At 44.5% G+C, this 23,109-nt stretch overlaps 1 protein-coding gene across 1 annotated transcript; it reads right to left on the minus strand.

The window, feature by feature from the left end:
• Positions 1-812: 812 nt before the first annotated feature.
• On the minus strand, positions 813-19,471 carry LOC307213503 (serotriflin-like; the record flags this gene model as incomplete). Its single annotated transcript, XM_079971420.1, has 7 exons — positions 813-1,036; positions 1,884-1,972; positions 2,057-2,151; positions 4,286-4,431; positions 6,665-6,755; positions 12,458-12,565; positions 19,463-19,471. The coding sequence occupies 7 exons, from the start codon at positions 19,469-19,471 to the stop codon at positions 1,026-1,028; spliced, it is 549 nt and encodes a 182-aa protein (XP_079827546.1). The 3' UTR covers positions 813-1,025.
• Positions 19,472-23,109: the final 3,638 nt, after the last annotated feature.

Here is a 23,109-nt window from a genome sequence, read left to right on the forward strand (position 1 = left end):
CATTGCTCGGTCGCTGCTCCTGCCAACCTAGCAGTTCAAAAGCACGTCAAAGTGCAAGTAGATAAATAGGTACCACTCCGGCGGGAAGGTAAACGGCGTTTCCGTGCACTGCTCTGGTTCACCACAAGCGGCTTAGTCATGCTGACCACATGACCCGGAAGCTGAACGCCAGCTCCCTCGGCCAGTAAAGCAAGATGAGCACTGCAACCCCAGAGTCGGCCACGACTGGACCTAATGGTCAGGGGTCCCTTTACCTTTACCCTATGCTCCTAATAACTCATACCATCGCTTGGCATTTAATTAGCTGCAGGATTTTACCCATGCTTGATTCTTTGTTCTTAAAAAGTAGGGAATTAAGAGCGATCATTGACAGCCATTAGTGAAGTTTGAGAATGCATTTATTTTGCAAGATTACTATCATTTTTTACAGCCGATGAAAAGCTATGAGAGAAGGAAATTAAACTTAATAATGAATGTCTAATAGTTTGTTTAAAAGTTTATTGCAGCCACTTTCTAATTTTAAACATAAAATAAATAGGAATGCTATACTTAAGTTGAGTTCCACAACATACCACCTGATGATTACAGTCACAATCTGAAGCAGTTATACAACAAATTTCTAGCTTACTGAACAATATTCTAAACAGTGGTTTGTGTGGAACTGAAATATAAAGCAACGTTAGAATGTGATGGGTAGGGATATATGTGCAATATTTGCAATATTTAAACATTTAGCTTTGAAGTATTCGAAGCATTCTCTAAAACATAATAATAGTTTTTTTTAATAATGCAAATGCACCAGTTTTAGAGGGGAGAGTTTCCTTTTAATGCTGAGTTTCCATACTTTTCGGTGAAGAATGAAAGAATGACCCTCTGAAAATTAACCTTGTGGTACTCATGTGTACATGTTAAATAATTTCTGTCTGGCAGCGACAACTAGCTTGGCAATATTCAGCCAATATTCCCGCACTACAGTTGAAGTGTTTTAGCATTTCCTTACAGCGGTTGTAAAAATCAACATGCCTTCATGGGTTGGCTGAAATAGATCAAACAAAAAGAAAAGTTAGATACAAAAGGAGAAACAGAAAGCAAAACACACCTCCTTTTATCTGCCATTTATCTATCTCTTGACTCTGTGACTTCAGTCCTGCAACAGTCCAAGTGGTTTATCGTTTTTTCATGCAAACTATTTTATGTCAGCGTTGGCACTGACAGTCACTAATTACTTAAAGAAGTCTTAACCTCCATCGTTCAGCCCAGACACTTAGGTCCAGCGCTGAGGGTCTTCTGCTGGTTCCCTCACTGTGAGAAGTGAGGTTATAGGGAACCAGGCAGAGGGCCTTCTCAGTAGTGGTGCCCACCCTGTGGAACACCCTCCCATCAGATGTCAAAGAAATAAACAATTATTGGACTTTTAGAAGACATCTGAAGGCAGCCCTGTTTAGGGAAACTTTTAATATTTGATGAATCTTTGTATTTTAATATTCTGCTGGAAGCTGCCCAGAGTGGCTGGGGAAACCCAGGCAGATGGGCGGGGTATAAATTATTATTATTATTATTATTATTATTATTATTATTTTATTAACTGGTCAAGAGGCCCAGTTTATTTTAGGAAATTTGGTCATTCGCAATGATCTCCCAAAGGGCCTTGCTTAGAGTTCTGCTCCCCTGCAAAGTCTATTCCGAATAAAGCCTTATTTGTGGCAGTAAATAAATGCTGGGATTCAGTCCCCAGGGCAGCTCTCAGCACCGGGTGGTGAGACAGCTATAGATGCCTCTTAGAAAGACCACTAGCCTTCCATTCACAAAAGTTTTTGGAGTGCTTAACTATATCTGACACAAATTTCAGAGTCCAGAGAAATTGCTTTATATAAGTAACTTACTGCACAGTTTATCCTCACAGTTGTCTGGGCACGCTTCGCACGATGGGCCTTTTGTGTAGGGTTCTGCTAGTTTGCCGATTGTGTTCCCGCTGAAATCACAGAGCCATAGAGCATGAAATGTGGGCTCTCATGGAGGGAAAATTAAGAACACTGTATTCAAAACTGATAGTTACCCAGGGCAGAAACGGCACAGGTAGAAATAAGGGGAGGCACTTTCTGGGCAGTGAACATGCGCACATCCAACTTCATGTGAACTGTACCAAATGAGCTATGGACATAAGAGGGGAAACACATCAAACCAGGAAACCATATAGAATTACATTTGAACACTGAGCACTTTAAGATATGAAAAGATAAACTTTCTGCACTTGAAAAGGCAAAAAAAAACCCATTTCCAATATGGGTTCCATATGCCCGGGTTTCCCCAGATATTTACAAAGGAAGCCATTTTTTCTGCCCGGAGGCCATTTTCTAAGGTAAAATTGCGGCGAATTTGGCAGCCCTAGAAAATATGCATTTTCAGTCCTAAATATTTACACTGTTTCCATCTCTGCGTACATATAAAACTATCACACTTCTTTAGATACACAACAGAGCAACACATCTGATTCTCAACTGCCAAATCCATTCTGCAAGGAAGAAAATACCCTTGCCATTAAAGTTCTCGGATATATAGGGTTTAAAATATTAAGTAATGTTTCTTTGTTGAGACAAAAAGGAAGGAAGGAAGGAAGGAAGGAAGGAAGGAAGGAAGGAAGGAAGGAAGGAAAGGTGGTGATTTGATGGGAGTTGGAAGTCATATGAAAATTTAGGGTGCCTCGTTTTATGGGATGAAACTTACTTTTTGCAAATTTCTTCAGTGAGGGATCTTAAAAATATGTTTTTGGGTGTGAGGAATTCAAAGTTGCTATTATTTTTCTTATTGGACAACATTTAGCTTGGTAAGTCTACATTTGATGAAGAAGCACGTAAATTGCTTTTGAAAAACCAAGAGATTTTAATTTTATGTTCTGAAAATGTCAAGTAATGCTAAATAATAAAAATGTGTGTGTGTGTGTGTGTGTGTGTGTGTGTGTGTGTGTGTGTATCTATCTATCTATCTATGAATGAGAGAGAGAATATAGGAATAATAACTGCAAGCAGGCAATCTTTTTTTTAACAATTTCTATGCAATTTCACACACATTTTACTTCCGAATAAAAACTAAATTATCTTAATTTAACCCAAATATCTTTTGAATTCCCAAGTCACGATACAACTTTTTAGCACACCTCATTTTTGGAATTTGAAAGATGAAAAATCCAACATGCCGTAATTGTGATATGTTGCAGTTTAAGAGAAAAGACCAAAGATTTGGAAAAATGAATAAATCATGTCTAAAAATAAATCTTGCATGAGGTGAGGTTGAATGGCCATCTGCCATGGATGCTTTTGTTGAGGTTGACTACATGACCCCCAGTGTCCCTTCCAACTCTACAAGGAGAAGCATGCAGTGTGCTTAAGCAGTGGTGGCTGGGTGAATGTGGATGGGAACACCATGATTGTCGGTAAAGGGCAGGGAATGTTCCTCTGTGCATCAAACACAGAAGAGGGGGAAACGGAAAACTGTCACCCAATCACTGATATGGAAGAGCATGTAAAGCAAAACTAAAAATGTATTAGTTAGTCCCATGGGAGAAATATGTATTTCAGCTTAAAAATAAAATGAAAAAGCCATATTGGTGACCATCAGAAAACAGAACCAAACAGAACCATAGACAAACAACTGTATCACAGAGATACAGAGATAATTATGCCCCTTAGTATCACTGTTTAAAACAGGAATGTGGAAGCTAGGCTGGTGACCGGGAGTGGCCGCCAAGACAGTCCTGAAATACCTACATTGGCTCCCAGTACGTTTCCGAGCACAGTTCAAAGTGTTGGTGCTGACCTTTAAAGCCCTAAACAGCCTCAGTCCTGTATACCTGAAGGAGCATCTCCACCCCCATCGTTCTTCAAAAGACATCTGAAGGCAGCCCTGTTCAGGGAAGCTTTTTATATTTAATGCTGTATTGTTTTTAACACTTGATTGGGAGCCGCCCAGAGTGACTTGGGAAACTCAGCCAGATGCGTGGGGTATAAATAAATTATTATTATTATTATGAAGCAAAGTGTAGGAAACCAGCCTGCTGCTTCTGCTGGTGGCCTGGCTCTCAGAGCCCTCCTGCCCCCCTGTGCCCCCCACAGAGAGGGCCGAATGGCATAGCACAGACAGAACATAGTTCACAGCCTACGCATATTACCAAAGCTTCACACAGGTAGAATAACAGAATCATTACTCAAACAACAAATATTCTGTACATTATTTTTATTCCCAAAAGACCGTCTTGCATCCTAGATTCATTGGGTGTTTCTGTTTGTACCTGAGTATAGCTAAGAATGCTTCCTTCCCCATCAGCTGGCAAAATGCCGAACTTGAAGTACTGCTGTGCGCTGGCCCAGGCTTCAATCATGTGTCGCCAGGGCATGGCAGTCTCTGTTTGCGACAGAGTCTCACTGCAGGTCACATCTGCAAGAAGAAGGAATGTCGTTGCAAACTCTGGGCTCATCCAGGCTTGCCCATGCACCCCCCCCCCCCCCGCCCCTCACCTGATCTTTACCGTTGAATCAGGGCAAACATCAATCAGATTTTCTCTTATTTATTGCTAAAGTGGGGGTTTTCCTGGGGCAATGGCAAAACCGCTTGAGCCCATGCTTAGAAAGGACAAGCAGGAAAATGCTTGGATCCAGCTTTCTAGGCACACGATAAGCCCAAGTCTGAATGAGGCCTCTGTTTTGCTTGGCGCAGATTCATTAAGATTAGCCACAAAACTGACCCTAGAATTTGGACATGTACAGACATTTTGGTTGTGTGCATGTTTACTCTGATTCCAGTGCATTTGCATCCCTGGTTTGGGAAGGGGTATACACATGACTGGGATGCGGGTGGCGCTGTGGGTTAAACCACAGAGCCTAGGACTTGCTGATCAGAAGGTTGGCGGTTCGAATCCCCGTGACAGGGTGAGCTCCTCTTGCTCTGTCCCTGCTCCTGTCAACCTAGCAGTTCGAAAGCACGTCAAAGTGCAAGTAGATAAATAGGTACCGCTCCGGCGGGAAGGTAAATGGCGTTTCTGTGCGCTGCTCTGGTTTGCTGGCCACATGATCCGGAAGCTGTACGCCGGCTCCCTCGGCCAATAAAGCGAGATGAGCGCCGCAACCCCAGAGTCAGCCATGACTGGACCTAATGGTCAGGGGTCCCTTTACCTTTACATTTATACACATGACTGCAATCCATATTTTTCCTGCTGCATTTATGAAATACTGCATTTTGATGTGTGCCCCCCCCCCAACTGACTTCAATCTGAACTTAAAGAATGAGCTAGCTGTGTTTCAATGCACACGCAGCCATAGACCATAGCCAAAAGTTACATATATTGTAGACAAAATAATAATAATAAATTGTCCAGTAGCACCTTAGAGACCAACTAAGTTTGTTGTAGAGATATGCATCCACTTTGGATGAAGCCCAAATAAGCAAATTGCAGCTGCCTGCTTTGGCGGTATTTGAACCTCCCCCCAAATGGTGCCGGTCCTGCCCAAAATGATCCAAAGTGGAGCTGGCTGGACCCACGGCTTGAGAGTGCTTCAGAGATTCAAAAGCCAAGGTTGCACCATCAGAGCCCACCCAAGCTGGGCAAACTTGGAGTCTCTCTAGCTATTTAATGGGATATCATGTTGTCTTGATTGTTTCCCGGCGGCTTGATAGCTGCCCCAAAGTTTCATCAAAGCAAGCCTTTGACTCAATCCGAAATTGTTCCCTAAATCCATCTAAGAGGAATTGGACTCCTTTCTAAAGTACTGAGACTGGAACCAAACTGATTTTTCCCCCTGTGTACACACCTAATAAATAGTAACCTAATGTATTTAAACTGTGGCCACATGTTGGATTAAATGCTATTAAAAATACCATTATGTGTGGGAGGGGATCCCATTACCCAAGTTCTTCTCAATCATTCCAATGTCTTGGCATTCATGGATCAGAACACCAGAAGCTAGAAGCTCGTTTCTTTGTTACTGAGGACCAAACTAGAAGTCCAAATGTCTCCTTAGCAAACATGCCTATGTTTGGATCCAGATTTCTGGAACTTCTGGGGGGCAGGGAGTAGTCATTGGAATTGAGGAGATGAAACACTGGGATTTATTTTAGAAGCATAACACTGAAAATGCTCATGTGTGGAGGGAGGTGCACAAAATCGTGCAAAAACCAGATCTGTCCCCTGCCCAGTATGCATTAACACCCAATGGGGACACAGCCCTTGTCTCCCTCCTGAACATAGGATGAAACTCTATGTGACTTGTGAGGAGATATGTAACTGCCTGCCATTGAGGAGCTATTGTGGGGGGGTTGCTTCCCCTTTCTCCCTCAGGCCATTTTCTGCTCAAAATCTCCCCCTCCAAAGAACTGTTTCCCCTTGGTGGCTAGCACACTTTTTATTTGTTGTTTAGTCATGTCCGACTCTTCGTGACCCCATGGACCAGAGCACTCCTTCATGGATCACTGCCTTGTTGTGGCAAAGGGGCCTGAATAACTCAGAGAAGCTATGAGCTATGCAGTGCAGGGCCACCCAAGACGGACAGGTTATAGTGGAGAGTTTTTGACTAAACGTGATCCACCTGGAGCAGGAACCGGCAAGCCACTCCAGGATCCCTGCCAAATGGACTTTTCATTTAGAAAGTATAAAAGAGATGTCTAGTTGACTTACCACCCAATTTTCGGTCCTTTTCTGGACTGTTTCTAAATTGACATTTTGAAGCGTGTTTTTTAGCACTAGCAGCAGCCTTCTCACTCCACGTCTTTTCAAAGTAAACAAGAGAGAGAGAGAGAATACATTACTACTACTACTACCACTACTATTTATAAGATTTATTTCCCACTCTTAGCTGTAAGGTCCCAGGGCAGGTTAAAGGTAAAGGTAAAGGACCCCTGATCCTTAGGTCCCAGTCGTGGCTGACTCTGGGGTTGCTGCGCTCATCTCGCTTTACTGGCCGAGGAAGCAGGCGTACAGCTTCCAGGGCATGTGGCCAGCATGACTAAGCTGCTTCTTGCGAACCAAAGCAGTGCATGGAAATGCCGTTTACCTTCCCGAAAGAGCTGTACCTATTTATCTATTTGCACTTTGACGTGCTTTCAAACTGCTAGGTTGGCAGGAGCAGGGACTGAGCAATGGGAGCTCACCCCGTCGCAGGAATTCAAACCGCCAACCTTCTGATTGGCAAGCCCTAGGCTCTGTGGTTTAGACCAGAGCACCACCCACGTATAAAAACCAGTATGTACTAAAATAGGTTTAAACAATTTACAATCGGAAGAATAGGGTGGGTCCTAAAATATATCTTATCTGAGGTGTGTCTTCAGCATAAGATGAAAGCTATACAGTAGAACTTCTACTTATGACCGCCTCTACTTGGGCCCGATTCAAGTTGCAACCATGGCAAACCCAGAAGTAAATACCGGGTTTGCCATGATTCACGCACGCGCAGAAGCAGCTTCTGCCGTTTGCGCACATGCGCAGAAGCACGCTGCCACCGAATGCGCCTGCGCACAACGACGCTTCTACCAGCGACCCGGATCAACTTACGGACGGACCTCCGGAATGGATTACGTCTGTAAGTAGAGGTTCCATTGTACAGTGACGGTGCCAGATCAACTGTGTGGGTGAGGAATAGCACAGCTTAGCGGCCGCAAAAGGAATGGCCCCATATCTGCTCAAACTGGCAGGCTGCCTGGACACATGCTCCCACACGACAGGGACAATCCTACCAGTCAGGCAACTGGTGGGGAATGGGGATTGGATCTGTACTCCCAGCTCTCCTTCAAAAGCAGGAGATTAGCTTTCTTTCTTTTTTAAAATGTGGGGTTGCACAGATCTGGCTGCAGAGTTGGAGAGGGGAACCCCACTTGTACCCATTGGTACCTGTGGGGCAGAGGTGGAGATAGCTGTGCACCTGGGGATGGGGTGAGCGTCCCAGGGGGCAGGGCGGCGATGTCACCCCCCCTCAGGGATGACACCCGGGGCAGACACACTCACGGCACCCCCCTTCCTCTGCCAGTGCTGTGGGGGTCCCTATTCAGCTGGGGTGCATACATGCAAGCCCCACATGGATCCACCTTCCATCTTGCTAGACTGGAATCAAAGCATTAAGCGCCAAATACTGAATGAAGAGGGACGTGGGTGGTGCTGTGGTCTAAACCACTGAGCCTTGGGCTTGCCGATCAGAAGGTTGGCGGTTTGAATCCCTGTGATGGGGTGAGCTCCCGTTGCTCAGTCCCTGCTCCTGCCAACCTAGCAGTTCAAAAGCACATCAAAGTGCAAGCAGATAAATACCATATTTTTCGCTCCACAAGACGCACCTGACCATAAGACGCACCTAGTTTTTAGAGGAGGAAAGAGGGAAAGCCCCATTTTTGGGGGAATCAGCTCACAGTTGTGCAGCTTCTTTTGCAAAGGGGAAAAGCCCCTTTTTTGAGGATCAGTTCAAAGTTGTTGAGCTTACTTTGCAAATGGGAAAAAATCCTGTTTTTATGGGGTTCAACTCACAGTTCTGCAGCTTCTTTAGGAAAGATAAGGGAGCATTTCTACAGTTTCCAAACAGATAATCTAATCAGCCAGTCACATGTCACTGGAGAACAAACAGCCTCCATCTGCCGAACATTCAACAATGGAGACCTGGGCAAGAAGCCGGAAAGGGAGCCAGCAATTGACCACACATTCGCTCCATAAGATGTACAGACATTTCCCCTTAATTATTAGGAGGAAAAAGGTGGGTCTTATGGAGCAAAAAATATGGTAGGTATCGCTGGAGCGGGAAGGTAAATGGTGTTTCCATGCACTGCTATGGTTTCGCCAGAAGCGGCTTTGGCATACTGGCCACATGACCCGGAAGCTGCCTGCGGACGAACGCCGGCTCCCTCAGCCTATAGAGTGAGATGAGCACGCAACCCCAGAGTTGTTCTCGACTGGACCTAATGGTCAGGGGTCCTCTACCTTTAGCTTTTTACTGAATGAAGATAGAAGGCAGGTCCTTTCCCTTAAACCGCTTAAACCCCAATCATTTTATAATTTCACTGAGCGTGATACAGTCGAGGCTTTGAAGTCACACTTATTTTAGTGGAAGAGAATTAAGCACCCTAAATGCAGGTTCATTGCCCCACACAGCAGAGCAGGGGGCCGCATCGACCTGCACAGTCAGCTTTACAGCTTCCATCCGGCTCACACATGTCTCCAATAAAAAGCTGCATCAGAAGCAGAAATTGGAATCTTAAAGGCTGTTTGGGGATTAAAGTTTCATAAAACAGCGAACTGCCGTCCCAGCACACTGGTGAATCTGCTATCAAGATTGTTAAGGCTGGCACAATATTTTGCTGGAAGATTGGGAAAGGTTATGGAAAATTGATTTAAAATTTACAGATTGTTCTCTATTGAGAGAAAGTTACATGAAAATGATGTATAGATGGTACATAAAACCAGTACAATTAAGGAAAATGTACAAAACTGGCTCAAACTTATGCTGGAAATGCAAGGAAAAAGAAGGGACTTTTTACCTTATGTGGTGGGATTGCAGTAAAATCAAAATGTTTTGGGAAATGATATACAATGAGCTAAAGAAAATGTTCCATTTAACATTTGTGAAAAAGCCTGAAGCTTTCTTATTAGGGATAGTGGGGAAAAGACCTGCCAAAGAAATTAAAAAATATTTTTATGTATGCAAACAATGGCAGCAAGAGTCTTAATAGCACAAGGATGGAAGAATGAGGAAATCCTGACGAAAGAACTGTGGCAAGAAAAACTGGTGGACTATGCGGAATTGGCAAAACTGACACACAAACTATAAGGATAACTGTGACTTCAAATACGAATGGGAACCTTTTATGAAATATTTGAAGAAGCAACAAAATGAACTGGACTTTTTGGCAAGTTATGAATAAACATTCACAAACTTTTTATTGTAATATATGGAGGGGGATAGTTTTGGATGCAGAGCAAGCTCAGGTTTGCTGTGCTACACATATCCCGCTTCACATGCTGCTAACCCTAACCTTGCACTGCTCTTTGTGTGACTTGCAGCATGTGTCCAAGGTGTCTGGGTTGTGTTCCCACTCACTTTGTAGAAAAAGAGGACGACACTTGCTGGGCTACATGCATGACTTTGCACCATGCATTCTTCCCGGCTAGTGTGTTAAATACAGTAGTTTAGGGGGCCACTAGAAGATGGCTGACAATAACATCTCTCCGACCCACACGAGGTAATTTGGAGGCTGTGATGGGAGTAAACAGCCTCCCTACCCCTCCCACCCAGGATTGTGGGGTGGGACTGCCCTTGCCTGCTGTGCCCTATACCACCCCCGAATTTGTGGGGATGGGGGCACTAGGCACAATGCCCTCCTGTGGGATTCCGGCGCTCCTGGATGACGTCTCTGATCCGCGCCACTAGCTGCAAGAACTTCAAAAGAAACAATTTGGATGAAGCGAATGCACATATTTCAAGGAAGAAGGGGGAGTAAAGACTGCTAACAGAAGAGATCTCTGATAAAACAAGGAGAGTCGAAGGAGCAAGTATAAATCACGAGAAGATACGCCAAGACTCAGTATGGCAAAGGGACTGATGGGGGAGGGGGGAAAACCTTACTTTCTTTCTTATATGTGATTAAACAAGACCCCCCCCCCAAGTCAGAAATGTCGTTTTAAGGACTTAAGCTGTGGATTTAAGGCTGTGTGGAGATACATTCTTGCGTGGAATGTATAAGGGCTTTGGAATGATGTAGTTAAAAGTGCCGTCGCCATATTGGGAAGTTCTGTCGGAGGACTTAAGTCTGAGAGGAGAAATAGAGAAATAGAGCTGTTTTTATATTGTGAGTAAAACTCCTCAGTGGGACTTAAGAACGACAGTATTTCAAGGAAGAAGGGGGAGTAAAGACTGCTAACAGAAGAGATCTCTGATAAAACAAGACGAGTCGGAGGAACAAGTATAAATCATGAGAAGATACGCCAAGACTCGCTATGGCAAAGGGACTGATGGGGGAGGGGAAAAAAACTTTCCTTTCTTTCCCTATGTGATTAAACAAGAATCCCCCCCCCCACAAGTCAGAAATGTCATTTTATGGACTTAAGCTGTGGATTTAAGGCTGTGTGGAGATAAACTTTCGAACCAAAGCATGTTTTAAGAACAGCGTGGAATGTATAAGGGCTTTGGAATGACGCAGTTAAAAATTCTGTCGCCATATTGGGAAGTTCTGTCGGAGGACTTAAATCTGAGAGGAGAAATAGAGAAATAGAGCTGTTTTTATATTGTGGGTGAAACTCCTCAGTGGGACTTAAGAACGACAGTTCTGTAATTAAGGATGGAAAGAGCGCTGTTATCTATGAAGGCGATGATATATGGAAACCATCTCGATTTGAGGATTGGAAGAACAGAAAAATTCACACAGGATTATTATTGGTGTTTATCGGCTTAAGGAGACTATCAGAAGAGATCATAAAGAAAAAAGAGAAAATATATGAACAAGAGGTGATGTGGAAACAGCAAGATAAGACTGGATAGAATTATGAACTTTGTTTGGACTGATTTGGACATTAACGCAGTAGCAAGAAGATGCTCAGAATCCCCCTTCGGATCTTGAAATATGGGTCCCCTCAACCAAATTTAAAATTCGGCTTTGTAATTCGGAATTTATGTGATGTGATGTGATTTGATTTGATTTGATTGGCCGGTTAATAAAAATTATTTTAAAAAAAAATACAGTAGTTTAATTTGCAGAAATGGAAACGCATAAATGAATATTGCTGCGTGTTTCTCTTGTGCCCTCATGTGGTTGGTCAACTTTGGTCACATGAGATATATGACATTACAGACTCTATTTTGTGTGAGTGAGCTCACTGTGATGACACAGTGCTGGAAGATGTCTGTGTTAGGAAGCTGCTATAAACACTGCGGTGAGAGAAGGGTTTTGAATTTTCTCTGAACGTTGCCAGCAGGACCATGTTAATGCTCCTTCACTGAATGAAGAAGACAGAGAGGTCTCTCTAAATGAAGAGAGAGAGACAGCAGTAGAGAGCAGTGCAGTGCAGTGCAGTGCAGTGCAGCAGTAAATGGGCTCTGTGAGTGGAGCAGAGAGAAAGACTGAAACAGACGCTGGATTTCTTCAAGTAACTGCGTGGCCTATATAGCAAAGTATAGGCTGAGCACAAAGCTGAAAGTGGGAGCTGTGCTTGGATAAGCATATGTTTTGCATATTCTACTTTTATCATCTGTTCCGCAAGGAAAGCTTTTGAATATTCAATGAGTGCCTGGTGATGCTTTAATTCCTAACAGTGCCCCATATGGAATAAGCACGTCAACCTGAGATCAATCCATGCCTAGCTGACAGGGCCTCCGGATTTGAGAACATGTCACATGCTCAGTGTCCATTATCTCCTGTTTCCAAACTTAAGTCCCAAACGCCATAAAATGGAAGAGAGGAGGAAAGAAGGTTTGCTTGCAATGCCACAGTGAAGACTTACCATTTTCAGCATGTTGCTGGCAGAAGGTATCACCTCCCTCCTAAGATTATTGATTTGTTCAATAATTTCCATCTGCTGTTTTTCATTGATCTCAGTCACTTGGGGTTCCTGACATTAAAAGGGGGGGGGGGGAGTGTGTCAGAGATTTCTTAAGATTTGAAAAATTATGCTTCCATTTGTCATGAGCCTAACATACAGCAGCATAGTTGATGTATCAATAGAACACAACAGAATGCTTAATCCTCATCTTTGATATTGTCTGTATCAGGGGACAGCAAACTTTTTTTGGAGGGGGCCAGTTGAACATCCCCCAGGCCTTGTGGTGGGCTGGACCGTGCGTGCATGCACGCACATGGGCACATGCACGTGCGCGCATGCACACCCGGCAGAAGGGGCTTCTCTCTCCCCCCTCTCTTCCCCAGCCCCTCCCCTCCCCCTGCCTACCTATGGTGCTGCCGGCGCAAGGGCTGGCTGGCTCCAGAGAGGCACTGCCCAAAATGGCGCTCAGCCAGCTCAGCCCAGCCCCCTTCCTCCTCTACGCAGGGCGAGGAGAAGCCAGGAGGAGGGAGGAGGAGATGCTGCGGTGTGTGAGAGGGAGGGGGGAGAAATGGCACCCCCCAAAAAAATTGTGGCGCAGAAAAAAAATGAAAAAAATTAACGAAGGAATCCACACGATCCATTGCCCATCTGCAGGCCGGATCCTGAGGGTAATTGGGCCAGATCCGGCCCTCGGACCGTAGTTTGCCGACCCCTGCAGAGTCTGTATCACTAGAAATCTAACCCAGCCCAGCTGCATATGGGGACAAGTCATATAAGGAAAGAACTGAACTCTCCCTGGGGCTGTGAAGCAAGGCAGAGGAGGACGCTTCAGGAAGTGAATTTGCAGGAAGTGAATTTGCAGGGCAATTGAATACTGAACCCTGGCAACTGGAATGGTTGCTTGAGAAGCTTTGGCAAAAAAAAAAAAAAAAAAACACCCTCAAACCAGCAAAGTCCCCAGCTAAAGGGTGCAGGAGGTATTCGTTGAGTTCACCTTTTAGTGTGTTTCTGCCTAATTTGCACTTCTTGAGCCAAGTAAAGGGTGCTAAAATAGAATTTGAGGAGCGCATTGCTAGAAACATTGAGACCAACAACAAAACATTTACAGCAGGAGGTCCTTGGATGACCAGGGAGTCAAAGGTTTGCTAAAGGGGGATAAGGAGATTGCAAAGAAGCCAAATGAAATCTTTCTATCTGTCTTCACAGCGGAAGTGTAGGGCTTTTCTTATTGCATGCAAAGCTGCTCTGTTCTTCTTTTTGTCTAAATTTTGTGCTTCCCATTCCCCTGATCAACACATGCACCATTTGCTTGGGCAAAACTCAACAGGCCTAGTCAGTGCTCTGTGTATGGCCTGGGATCCTTTGTGATTTGCTGAGGTTCTGCGGCAGAGGATGACCAAGGACTCAGACAAGTGGATGTGGGAACAGTTCCCCAGAGGCAGAAAGTTAGAAAAATTACTGCCTCAGAGTAAATGATGTCCTCACAGCTATGCCACTGAAAATGCCTGCAAGAATTGCATGGTTATCTTTCCTCTTAGTTTCATGCCTTCTGCCACCTCTCTTACACATTCTTAAATCTTTGAAAACTGCAAAGAAATAGTGTTAAGATCAGTAAGAAACATGGAAGTGTAGTCTGGAACTCAAAGTAACTGCAGATCCCTGGCCAAGCCATGCCTGACAGATGTAGTCTAAGATTTATAATCTTAAAGACACTTGCCTCTCCTAGGGACTGTTGCAGCATAGCAGCCAATGGCAGCAATACAACTGGAAGAAGCATTTCTGGGGAAGCAAAAGCAATCAGCAAATGTGATTAGAACCTTTAGTTTTTCGACATCTAATGCAAGTCTGTATTTAGAAGCAAATCCCATTGAATTCAACAGGACCAGCTTCATAGTAAGTATGCTTAGAAGCGAAACCTTGAGGTGGATTCATACAAAATTTTGTCACGCTCTGAGGGCATATCCACCATTATCAAGTCACCAATCAACTGTCTTTTCTGGAAAACCCTTCTGATAGCAAGAAGAATGAAGTAAACATCTTTGGCCACAGTTGTCTATGTTTTTCTATCAACAGAAAATTCAGTTAGAAACTTCTTATACATGAAATATTTGTTGTTATATTTTCTCCTTCTTCTTCTTCTTCTTTGGTGATCACGTGCAGCCCAGGAAGATTGTCTTCCATGAATATGGTCTTAATAGTTACATTTATATTATATTTAGGGATAAGAGATACAAATATAGTTTATTTATAGTTGACGACAAATAAAACGTTACAGAATGTAAAATGTATAGGAACATTAAACGGGGGAAAGAGAGAGAAAGCAATCATGGATTGTTGAAGGAAAACGGCAATATTGAGACATTATGCAACTTGCTTAGTAATTAAAAAAATTAGAGTCCCCCAATGAAATGATCAAAATGAATCTGAAGGTTGTCTTGGGAAGGACGGTGTAAGGCAGGCTTGCTCAACCTCAGCCCTCCAGATGTTTTGGGACTACAATTCCCATCATCCCTGACCACTGGTCCTGCTAGCTAGGGATCCTGGGAGTTGTAGGTCAAAAACATCTGGAAGGCTGAGGTTGAGGAAGCCTGGTGTAAGGTTACTTATCTTAGGACTCATCCACACTTAGCTTTGCTCCACACTTTCTAGGTTCAGGAACTCTGCAGAAAACCTGATTGTCATTTGCTCTGATTCACTGGGAAAACATATGTTTTCCCAGGGAAAACAACTACAAACCTCCCACTTGGACACATGCCTAGGAAGCACGGAGCAAGAGGAAGTGTGGTTGAGCCCACAGTTCCTCTAAACTCCTAATGAAGGCTGCACTTGGAAAGTACAAATATCACTTTTTGCTTGTCCACACTTCTGCTTGTTCCAACCTTACAGAGCACAGGACTGAGCGCCTTTTTGTTTTCCTCACTGCCTCCCGTGGGAAAACCTGGTGTTTAGCATTGAATCGGAGCAAACGCCAGTCTGAGGAAAAACCAGCTGATGTTTGTTCCCATTCAGCAGCAGAACAAGCAGAAGTGTGGACAAGCGATGTGTCAGTAGAAGTGGGCCAACGATGCCTCTGCTCAGCCCGACGACCCCAGAGCCCAGCCTCAGGCAAGGGGGGCGGAGTTGGGGGTAGCGATAAAGCTTTCCATAATCTGGATTTATGAAAAGATAAGTAAAGGTAAAGGTACCCCTGCCCGTACGGGCCAGTCTTGCCAGACTCTAGGGTTGTGCACTCATCTCACTCTAGAGGCCGGGAGCCAGCGCTGTCCGCAGACACTTCCGGGTCACGTGGCCAGCGTGACGAAACTGCTCTGGCGAACCGGCACCAGCGCAGCACACGGAACGCCGTTTACCTTCCCGCTAGAAAGCGGTACCTATTTATCTACTTGCACCCGGGGGTGCTTTCGAACTGCTAGGTTGGCAGGCGCTGGGACCGAACGACAGGAGCGCACCCCACCGCGGGGATTCGAACCACCGACCATGCGATCGGCAAGCCCTAGGCACTGAGGTTTTACCCACAGCGCCACCCGCGTCCCTATGAAAAGATATCTTATGAAAGATATCTTATGAAAAGATAGCTAGTTCAAATAAGGCACGCTGTTCTTAAAACCCAGTGATTGGGAAGAGCCAGGCCATATAGCTCCTGCAGGTAGGTCTCTGGTTGCAGTACGCAAGTACGGAGGAGAAAGCTCAACTGAAATAACTTTCAGTTTCATTATACAGGCAGATTTATAAGACTCCACATGGAATACAAAGGATTTGGGAGGACATAAAGGCGGTAACATGGGACGCAGGTGGCGCTGTGGGTTAAAGCCTCAGCGCCTAGGACTTGCCGATCGAAAGGTCGGCGGTTCGAATCCCTGCGGCGGGGTGCGCTCCCGCTGCTCGGTCCCAGCGCCTGCCAACCTAGCAGTTCGAAAGCACCTCCGGGTGCAAGTAGATAAATAGGGACCGCTTACCAGCGGGAAGGTAAACGGCGTTTCCGTGTGCGGCTCTGGCTCTGGCTCTGGCCAGAGCAGCTTCGTCACGCTGGCCACGTGACCCGGAAGTGTCTCCGGACAGCGCTGGCCCCTGGCCTCTTAAGTGAGATGGGCGCACAACCCCAGAGTCTGTCAAGACTGGCCCGTACGGGCAGGGGTACCTTTACCTTTTAAAGGCGGTAACAAAGCCCCAAGTCAATGGAACATTCTTTCAGATTAAAATCAGTATACCAGCAACACATATAGACATGCCAAACATAAACCTAAGAAATTAAGATTGAACTGGAATAATTAAATTATATAGGAATTTTAAAAGCCATTGGCAGACCATTGCTTTAAGAAGCAGATTTTCTTCTATTTCTCCCCCTAAATAAAGGCTTTTTTACATTACCTTTTGCAGTTCCTTTGGGGTACTTGAAAAGGCTGCAGTAGTTACATCTAAATTGCAATGGGGCGGTGTATTTATATATATAGCAGGAAGACTTCCTGCTTTGTAAATGAGTACTACAAAAAACAATATTCAACATCAAGCTGCATTTCCTTAAAGTCTTGTATTTTCTAAGGAAGTATGTGGCTGATATGCTGCCAGCTCAACTTTGATGGTCTATAGATTTTGTTTGCTTTTGAGTTATATTAAGATGCCACACAAAATACAATTATATTCACCAACCACAGTTTTCTACAGTGAACAGAATTTCAAAATACCAAGTGGGAACACAAATGGTACGAATTCTACTCAGGCCTCTAAGTAGCCTAAGAACAGGGATTTTGAAGTGCTGTGGAGGCGCTCATGTTGAGGTGGAAGGTTTCAGGAGAGAGAGGTTTCTCTCTCTCCCCTCTTCTTGAAATCTTTCTTGGCTATGATACTATTAGTGTTAAGTTGTGGGTTGACATAGCAGACGACACAGCGATTTCTCCAAAGCAGCTCTTTATTTTGTAAGCTGGAATAGAACTTACTGCAAACAGCTCAGCCGGCCTGCTTTTATAGGCAGCCGGCTGTCAACATTGTAGCAACAACAACCCAGGGTTTCCCACCTAAAATAACTGACGTGGGCCTGAGTGAAAACTATCTACAGTATCCCCCTGCTGGCCCAGGGTGAGAACTTCAGTACATAACAATTAGGGGCTCAAAATGGGGTCTGATTATTGCCACATAGCAAGTGGGGGACAATTCTGGAGTGGGAAAGAGGAAAAAATGTCCCTTTTCCTTTCCTATCACTCTTTATAGATCTGGAAAGAGAACTTTTTGGCACTCATCCTCCTGACCCTCTACAGAACAATATTAGCTTGTAGGAGTTGAAGCAGGCCAGTTCCTGCTCTCTTTCTCACCACCCTGGAAATATACTCAACTGAACCATTACTCAGGTTATTTCAAGAATAATCCAAATTCGAACCTTCAACTCCTCACCCAGAGGCAAATGCCCACTCCTACCAAAACCTTTTTGCCTAGGGGTCATATACGACCCCCTCCAGCCACTTATGTGGTTGCATGCCTTTCCTATACTGAAAACAATGGACATATTGAGGTGGTTGGTTAGCTCCAGAAGGGGCTGGGCCATATTTGTGCAGTTGGTGGCAAAGCTACACCTCTGAGCACACCACGGTCCATTCCCAACCCCAGCCTTCTCCTCCAGATGTCATGCTTGCACTGAATCACAGAGATGCTTCTCAGAGCTGATCTTCCATTCACTGTGCAAACAACCATCTTTAGCTTGGGAAATGGAGAGGTTGTCAGGGACCTTCTCCATAATTGTGTTTTGCATCAGATGAAATGTTTCCCCCCAGCTTCATGTAGCAGAAGAGGATGAGTTTCCAGTTAACATCTCACCAGATGGCAGTGGATCACTCACCATGAAAACCACACACACACACACACACACACACACACACACACACATTCAAACATGTGACTCAAAGCTTAACTTAGAAAGAGTGTGACCACTTTTGTTTCCTGCTATCTTCTGCTTCTGTTTTGGATACACTACTGCCCGTTTAGAGTTATTAAGAAATTACAACAGGGATCTAAAGCATAGTATGGGAAGGATTCGGGACGCAGGTGGCGCTGTGGGTTAAAGCCTCAGCGCCTAGGACTTGCCGATCGAAAGGTCGGCGGTTCGAATCCCTGCGGCGGGGTGCGCTCCCGCTGCTCGGTCCCAGCGCCTGCCAACCTAGCAGTTCTAAAGCACCTCCGGGTGCAAGTAGATAAATAGGGACCGCTTACCAGCGGGAAGGTAAACGGCGTTTCCGTGTGCGGCTCTGGCTTGCCAGAGCAGCGATGTCACGCTGGCCACGTGACCCGGAAGTGTCTCCGGACAGCGCTGGCCCCTGGCCTCTTAAGTGAGATGGGCGCACAACCCCAGAGTCTGTCAAGACTGGCCCGTACGGGCAGGGGTACCTTTACCTTTACCTATGGGAAGGATTCACATGCAAATCTAAAAAAAGCAGGGCACTGATTCATTCTAGTCATGTGTTTCCAAACTTGCATGTGTAAAGTCATATTGCAAAGATTAGCTGAAACAAATGATGCTTAGATTGAACAAAGTGCTCTTACTTTCAACATAAAACTGAAATAGTTCAATGTACCTCACTTGAAAGAAAGGCAGAACTACCTATAAAATATTTCCAGTTGTAACAAAAGGAACCTATCCTTCCTTGGAAAGGAGATATTAAATAAGATGGTCAACTTGAGCTTTAATGTGTAATCTTATACTTGAGAATAAGTTCCACTGATCAAAGGGGGACTTACTTCTGGGTAAACAAGTAAAGGATTATACCTCCAATTGGAGAACAGCTTATAACTTTCGTCCTGAGTTCGAGTGTCATGGGCTTTGAAGACACTCAAACTCAGGATGGAAGGGAGAAATGTACTAAAAGGAAGGCACGTTTGGCAACCCCTCACTGTGATCAACTCCTGCCCGAAAACCTATGTCCCCACTGTCAAAGGATGTGCGGATCCAGGATTGGCCTCCACGGCCACTTATGGACTCACCTTGTTCATGGAAGACAATCTTACTCAGCTATGAGTGATTGCCAAAGAAGATAGGATTACAGTGGTACCTCGGGTTAAGAACTTAATTTGTTCTGGATATCCGTTCTTAACCTGAAACTGTTCTTAACACTTTAACTAATGGGTCCTCCCACTGCCGCCACACAATTTCTGTTCTCATCCTGAAGCAAAGTTCTTAACCTGAGTTACTATTTCTGGGTTAGCGGAGTCTGTAACCTGAAGCGTCTGTAACCTGAAGTGTCTGTAACCTGAGGTACCACTGTATAGTGACAGTTGATTATTTAGTGAAAGCCAATTTTAATTTGTGGAGCTGTGAGTTGATGGCATGTTTAGGCAATTATTTTATGGAGTTGCTTTGGTTCTGGGATGCAGAAAATACTTTCAAGGTGCAGAGTTATCAAGCATGTAAGTGCTCACATTCACTATTTTTGAAATAGGTTTACAGTGGTACCTCAGGTTACAGACGCTTCAGGTTACAGACACTTCAGGTTACAGACTCCACTAACCCAGAAATAGTACCTCAGGTTAAGAACTTTGCTTCAGGATGAGAACAGAAATTGTGCAGTTGCGGCACAGCAGCAGGAGGAGGCCCCATTAGCTAAAGTGGTACCTCAGGTTAAGAACAGTTTCAGGTTAAGAACAGACCTCCAGAACGAATTAAGTTCTTAAAACGAGGTACCACTGTATACACTTAAATAAATGCAAGAAATAAATATAAGAACTTATAAGGGATCAATGGAGAAAATGCATCAATTGGCCTTGACTACAAAGAAGGCTGATCACTGAAGAATTGATGCTTTTGAATTCTGGTGCTAGAGAGAGTCCCATGGACTGCAAGAAGATCAAACCTATCCATTCTGAAGGAAATCAGCCCTGAGTGCTCACTGGAAGGACAGATCCCAAAGCTGAGGCTCCAAGACTTTGGCCACCTCATGAGAAGAGAAGACTCCCTGGAAAAGACCCTGATGTTGGGAAAGATGGAGGGCACAAGGAGAAGGGGACGACAGAGGACGAGATGGTGGGACAGTGTTCTCGAAGCTACCAGCATGAGTCTGACCAAACTGCGGGAGGCAGTGGAAGACAGGAGTGCCTGGCGTGCTCTGGTCCATGGGGTCACGAAGAGTCGGACACGACTAAACAACTAAACAACAACAACAACACAACTGTTTTGTGTTTGTTTGCTTTTGTTTGTTTGTTTTCCAGAAAAATGGAAGGGCTCTGCTTCCTTGGCATTCCTGTGTGGGCTGCAGCTGATCCTGTTCCTCACCACTTCCCAGGCCAAGGTGTAACTCTGAAAGAGAACGAGAGAGGTGGCATTGGCTTTTGCTATGTCTGGTAATTTATTACGCTATACTTCTTCCAATGTTAAAAAAAACACCAAAAAAACCCGCCCATGTTGACATTTTGTCCAATTTTTTATATGCAGTTGTTTACTAATTGATTCATCATTTAATTGATTATATTTAATGGGTGGATTGCCCACTTTGCTTTCAGCTAGAAAACAGCAGACAATTTCAAAGGTACAGCTTTACAGTGGTCTCACTCTGATGGTTCTATCTCAGCACATTTCTGATATGGCTGCCTTCTGGCTAGTCTAGATCGGACTTGGGTCTCAAAAATTTCTCCACAGAAAAGGCCTCACCTCATCGTTCCTTGCTCCTGGAAAGATTTTCTAGCGCTTTGCGCCTGGCATGCTCACTTCGTCTCCGTAAGGCAGTATCTTAGGCAGGAGTGTCCTCTAGTGGACAAGAAATGCTGCCAAGACTTAGCTTGTCTTCCTAAGCTCCAGCGCTTGCCCCATTAATGATGAAGAATTGTGTCAATTTCACTGGTTGTCCTGATGGGTGACCTCTGCAGAGAGTGGGACAGGGGGAGTGTGACCTTACTGTTGCTTCTTGATGTGAACTGGGGGCACAGGATTACAGTGGTTCCAATCCTGCCTTCAGGACCAAGTCCAGAGAGCAGCATTGGGAGAGGGCCTTTCGTCCCCCTGCTATTTAATATCTGTGGGAGTTTTGGAGCGATCTGCCACCAGTATTCTGATGACACTCAGCACCATAACATCTGAATTTGGAGAGGCTGCGCAGTCCCTGGGCACAGTGAGGAAAGGCTTGAAGAAATACAAGCGGAGCAAGAATCCTAGCAAGACTGAGACACTAGCTAGAGTCAATAGCTCCCGTGTCCAAGAAATTGGTCAGTTGCCTTCCCTGCAATGGGTTGCACTTCTCCTGAAGGAGAAGGTCAGCAGTTTAGGGGTCCTTCTGGATTCAGCTGTCACTGGAGGCTCAGGTAGGCTCCACGGCTAGAAGCGCCTTGTACCAACTGCAACTGGTTTGACAGCATATGATACCTGTGCTCAGAGATCTGTACTGGTTGCCAATTTGCCAAGTTCAAGGTGCTGCTGTTACTATACAAAGCCTCAAAGCCCAATGAAATTTTCCTTACCCTATGAGTTCCCACTCAACCAGGTGCTAAGAACAGTCTTGTTTAGATAAGTCTACGCAGATGCGTAGAAAATTAAGGTGATTTTAATGTGTTTTAATATTTTAACTTTTGTATGTTTTAAAGTAGGGTTGTAAATTTGTCTTGGTTTTATTGTCTTATCTTTCTCGTAAACTGCTTTGAGTTTTTCCCCAATCAAGTGGTGTAGAATTTTTATCAACTAAATAAATAATAAATTAAAATACTCTGTTTCTCATTTTTCCAATCTTAAATTCAGCACACTACAATTCTGTATCAGGGCAATAGTTTTTTTTTTCTATTAAAAAAAGTCCTCACAAAAATTCCTTTAGCATTTTAGCATAAATTTCCCCTAATACGTATACACAATTGCCTTATATTATATTTCCAAACAGTTTTCCCCTAATACAATGCACCTTTGTGTGGTGTTTTCACTGTTGTATTCATACTTATGTACACTTTCCCATGATGTACACATTTTGGAGTTAGAGAACGGCATAACAAAACTCAGAGAAGTGTGGATTCCAAAGGATGCCTGCATTTCAGTACACACGATGTTTTGAGAAATGTGAATTACGGTAGGTACACTCGCATTAACATGCAAACTCACCCAACTTTCTCCCCCAATCCTACCTGCTACATAATCAGATGGGTTCTTGGATGCCTTATGTGTCCTTGAGAGGGTGTTGTCTCAGAGAACCCCAGTCACCTGGGTCCGCTTGCTATCTGCCTTCCCAGCCACCATCACTATTCCCACCACGCACAGTTTATTGTGGAGTGTGGTGTTTGTGAGCACCAGTAGCTTCCTCTGTGTCATTTTCAGCCTTGATCAGGATGAACCAGCCAAGCAGCCTGCGCTGGCCTGATCTCCCAATGTATCTTGTTGGAGTTGGGTAAATACATGGCAGCAGCATGCAGAAAGCACCCGCTAAGACAGCTGGTGGAAAGGGTGAAGAAAACTTAAGGTTTGTTACTCATGTCAGACAAAGCCATTCTAAGCATCCATATTACAGGTGACCAAGATGGAGCCAAGAAGTTAACACCAGCTCATCCTGTAACCGCCTTGAACTAGTAGAAGAAGCAGGAAGCAAGTAAAACCCTGGATGGAATTGCCAACAAGCAGTTACTAAAAGAGAAGGAATGAGTAAGGAGGAGGAACATGTTGCCTT

Source organism: Podarcis cretensis (assembly GCF_951804945.1).
Source record: "Podarcis cretensis genome assembly, chromosome: 3".
NCBI lineage: Eukaryota > Metazoa > Chordata > Lepidosauria > Squamata > Lacertidae > Podarcis > Podarcis cretensis.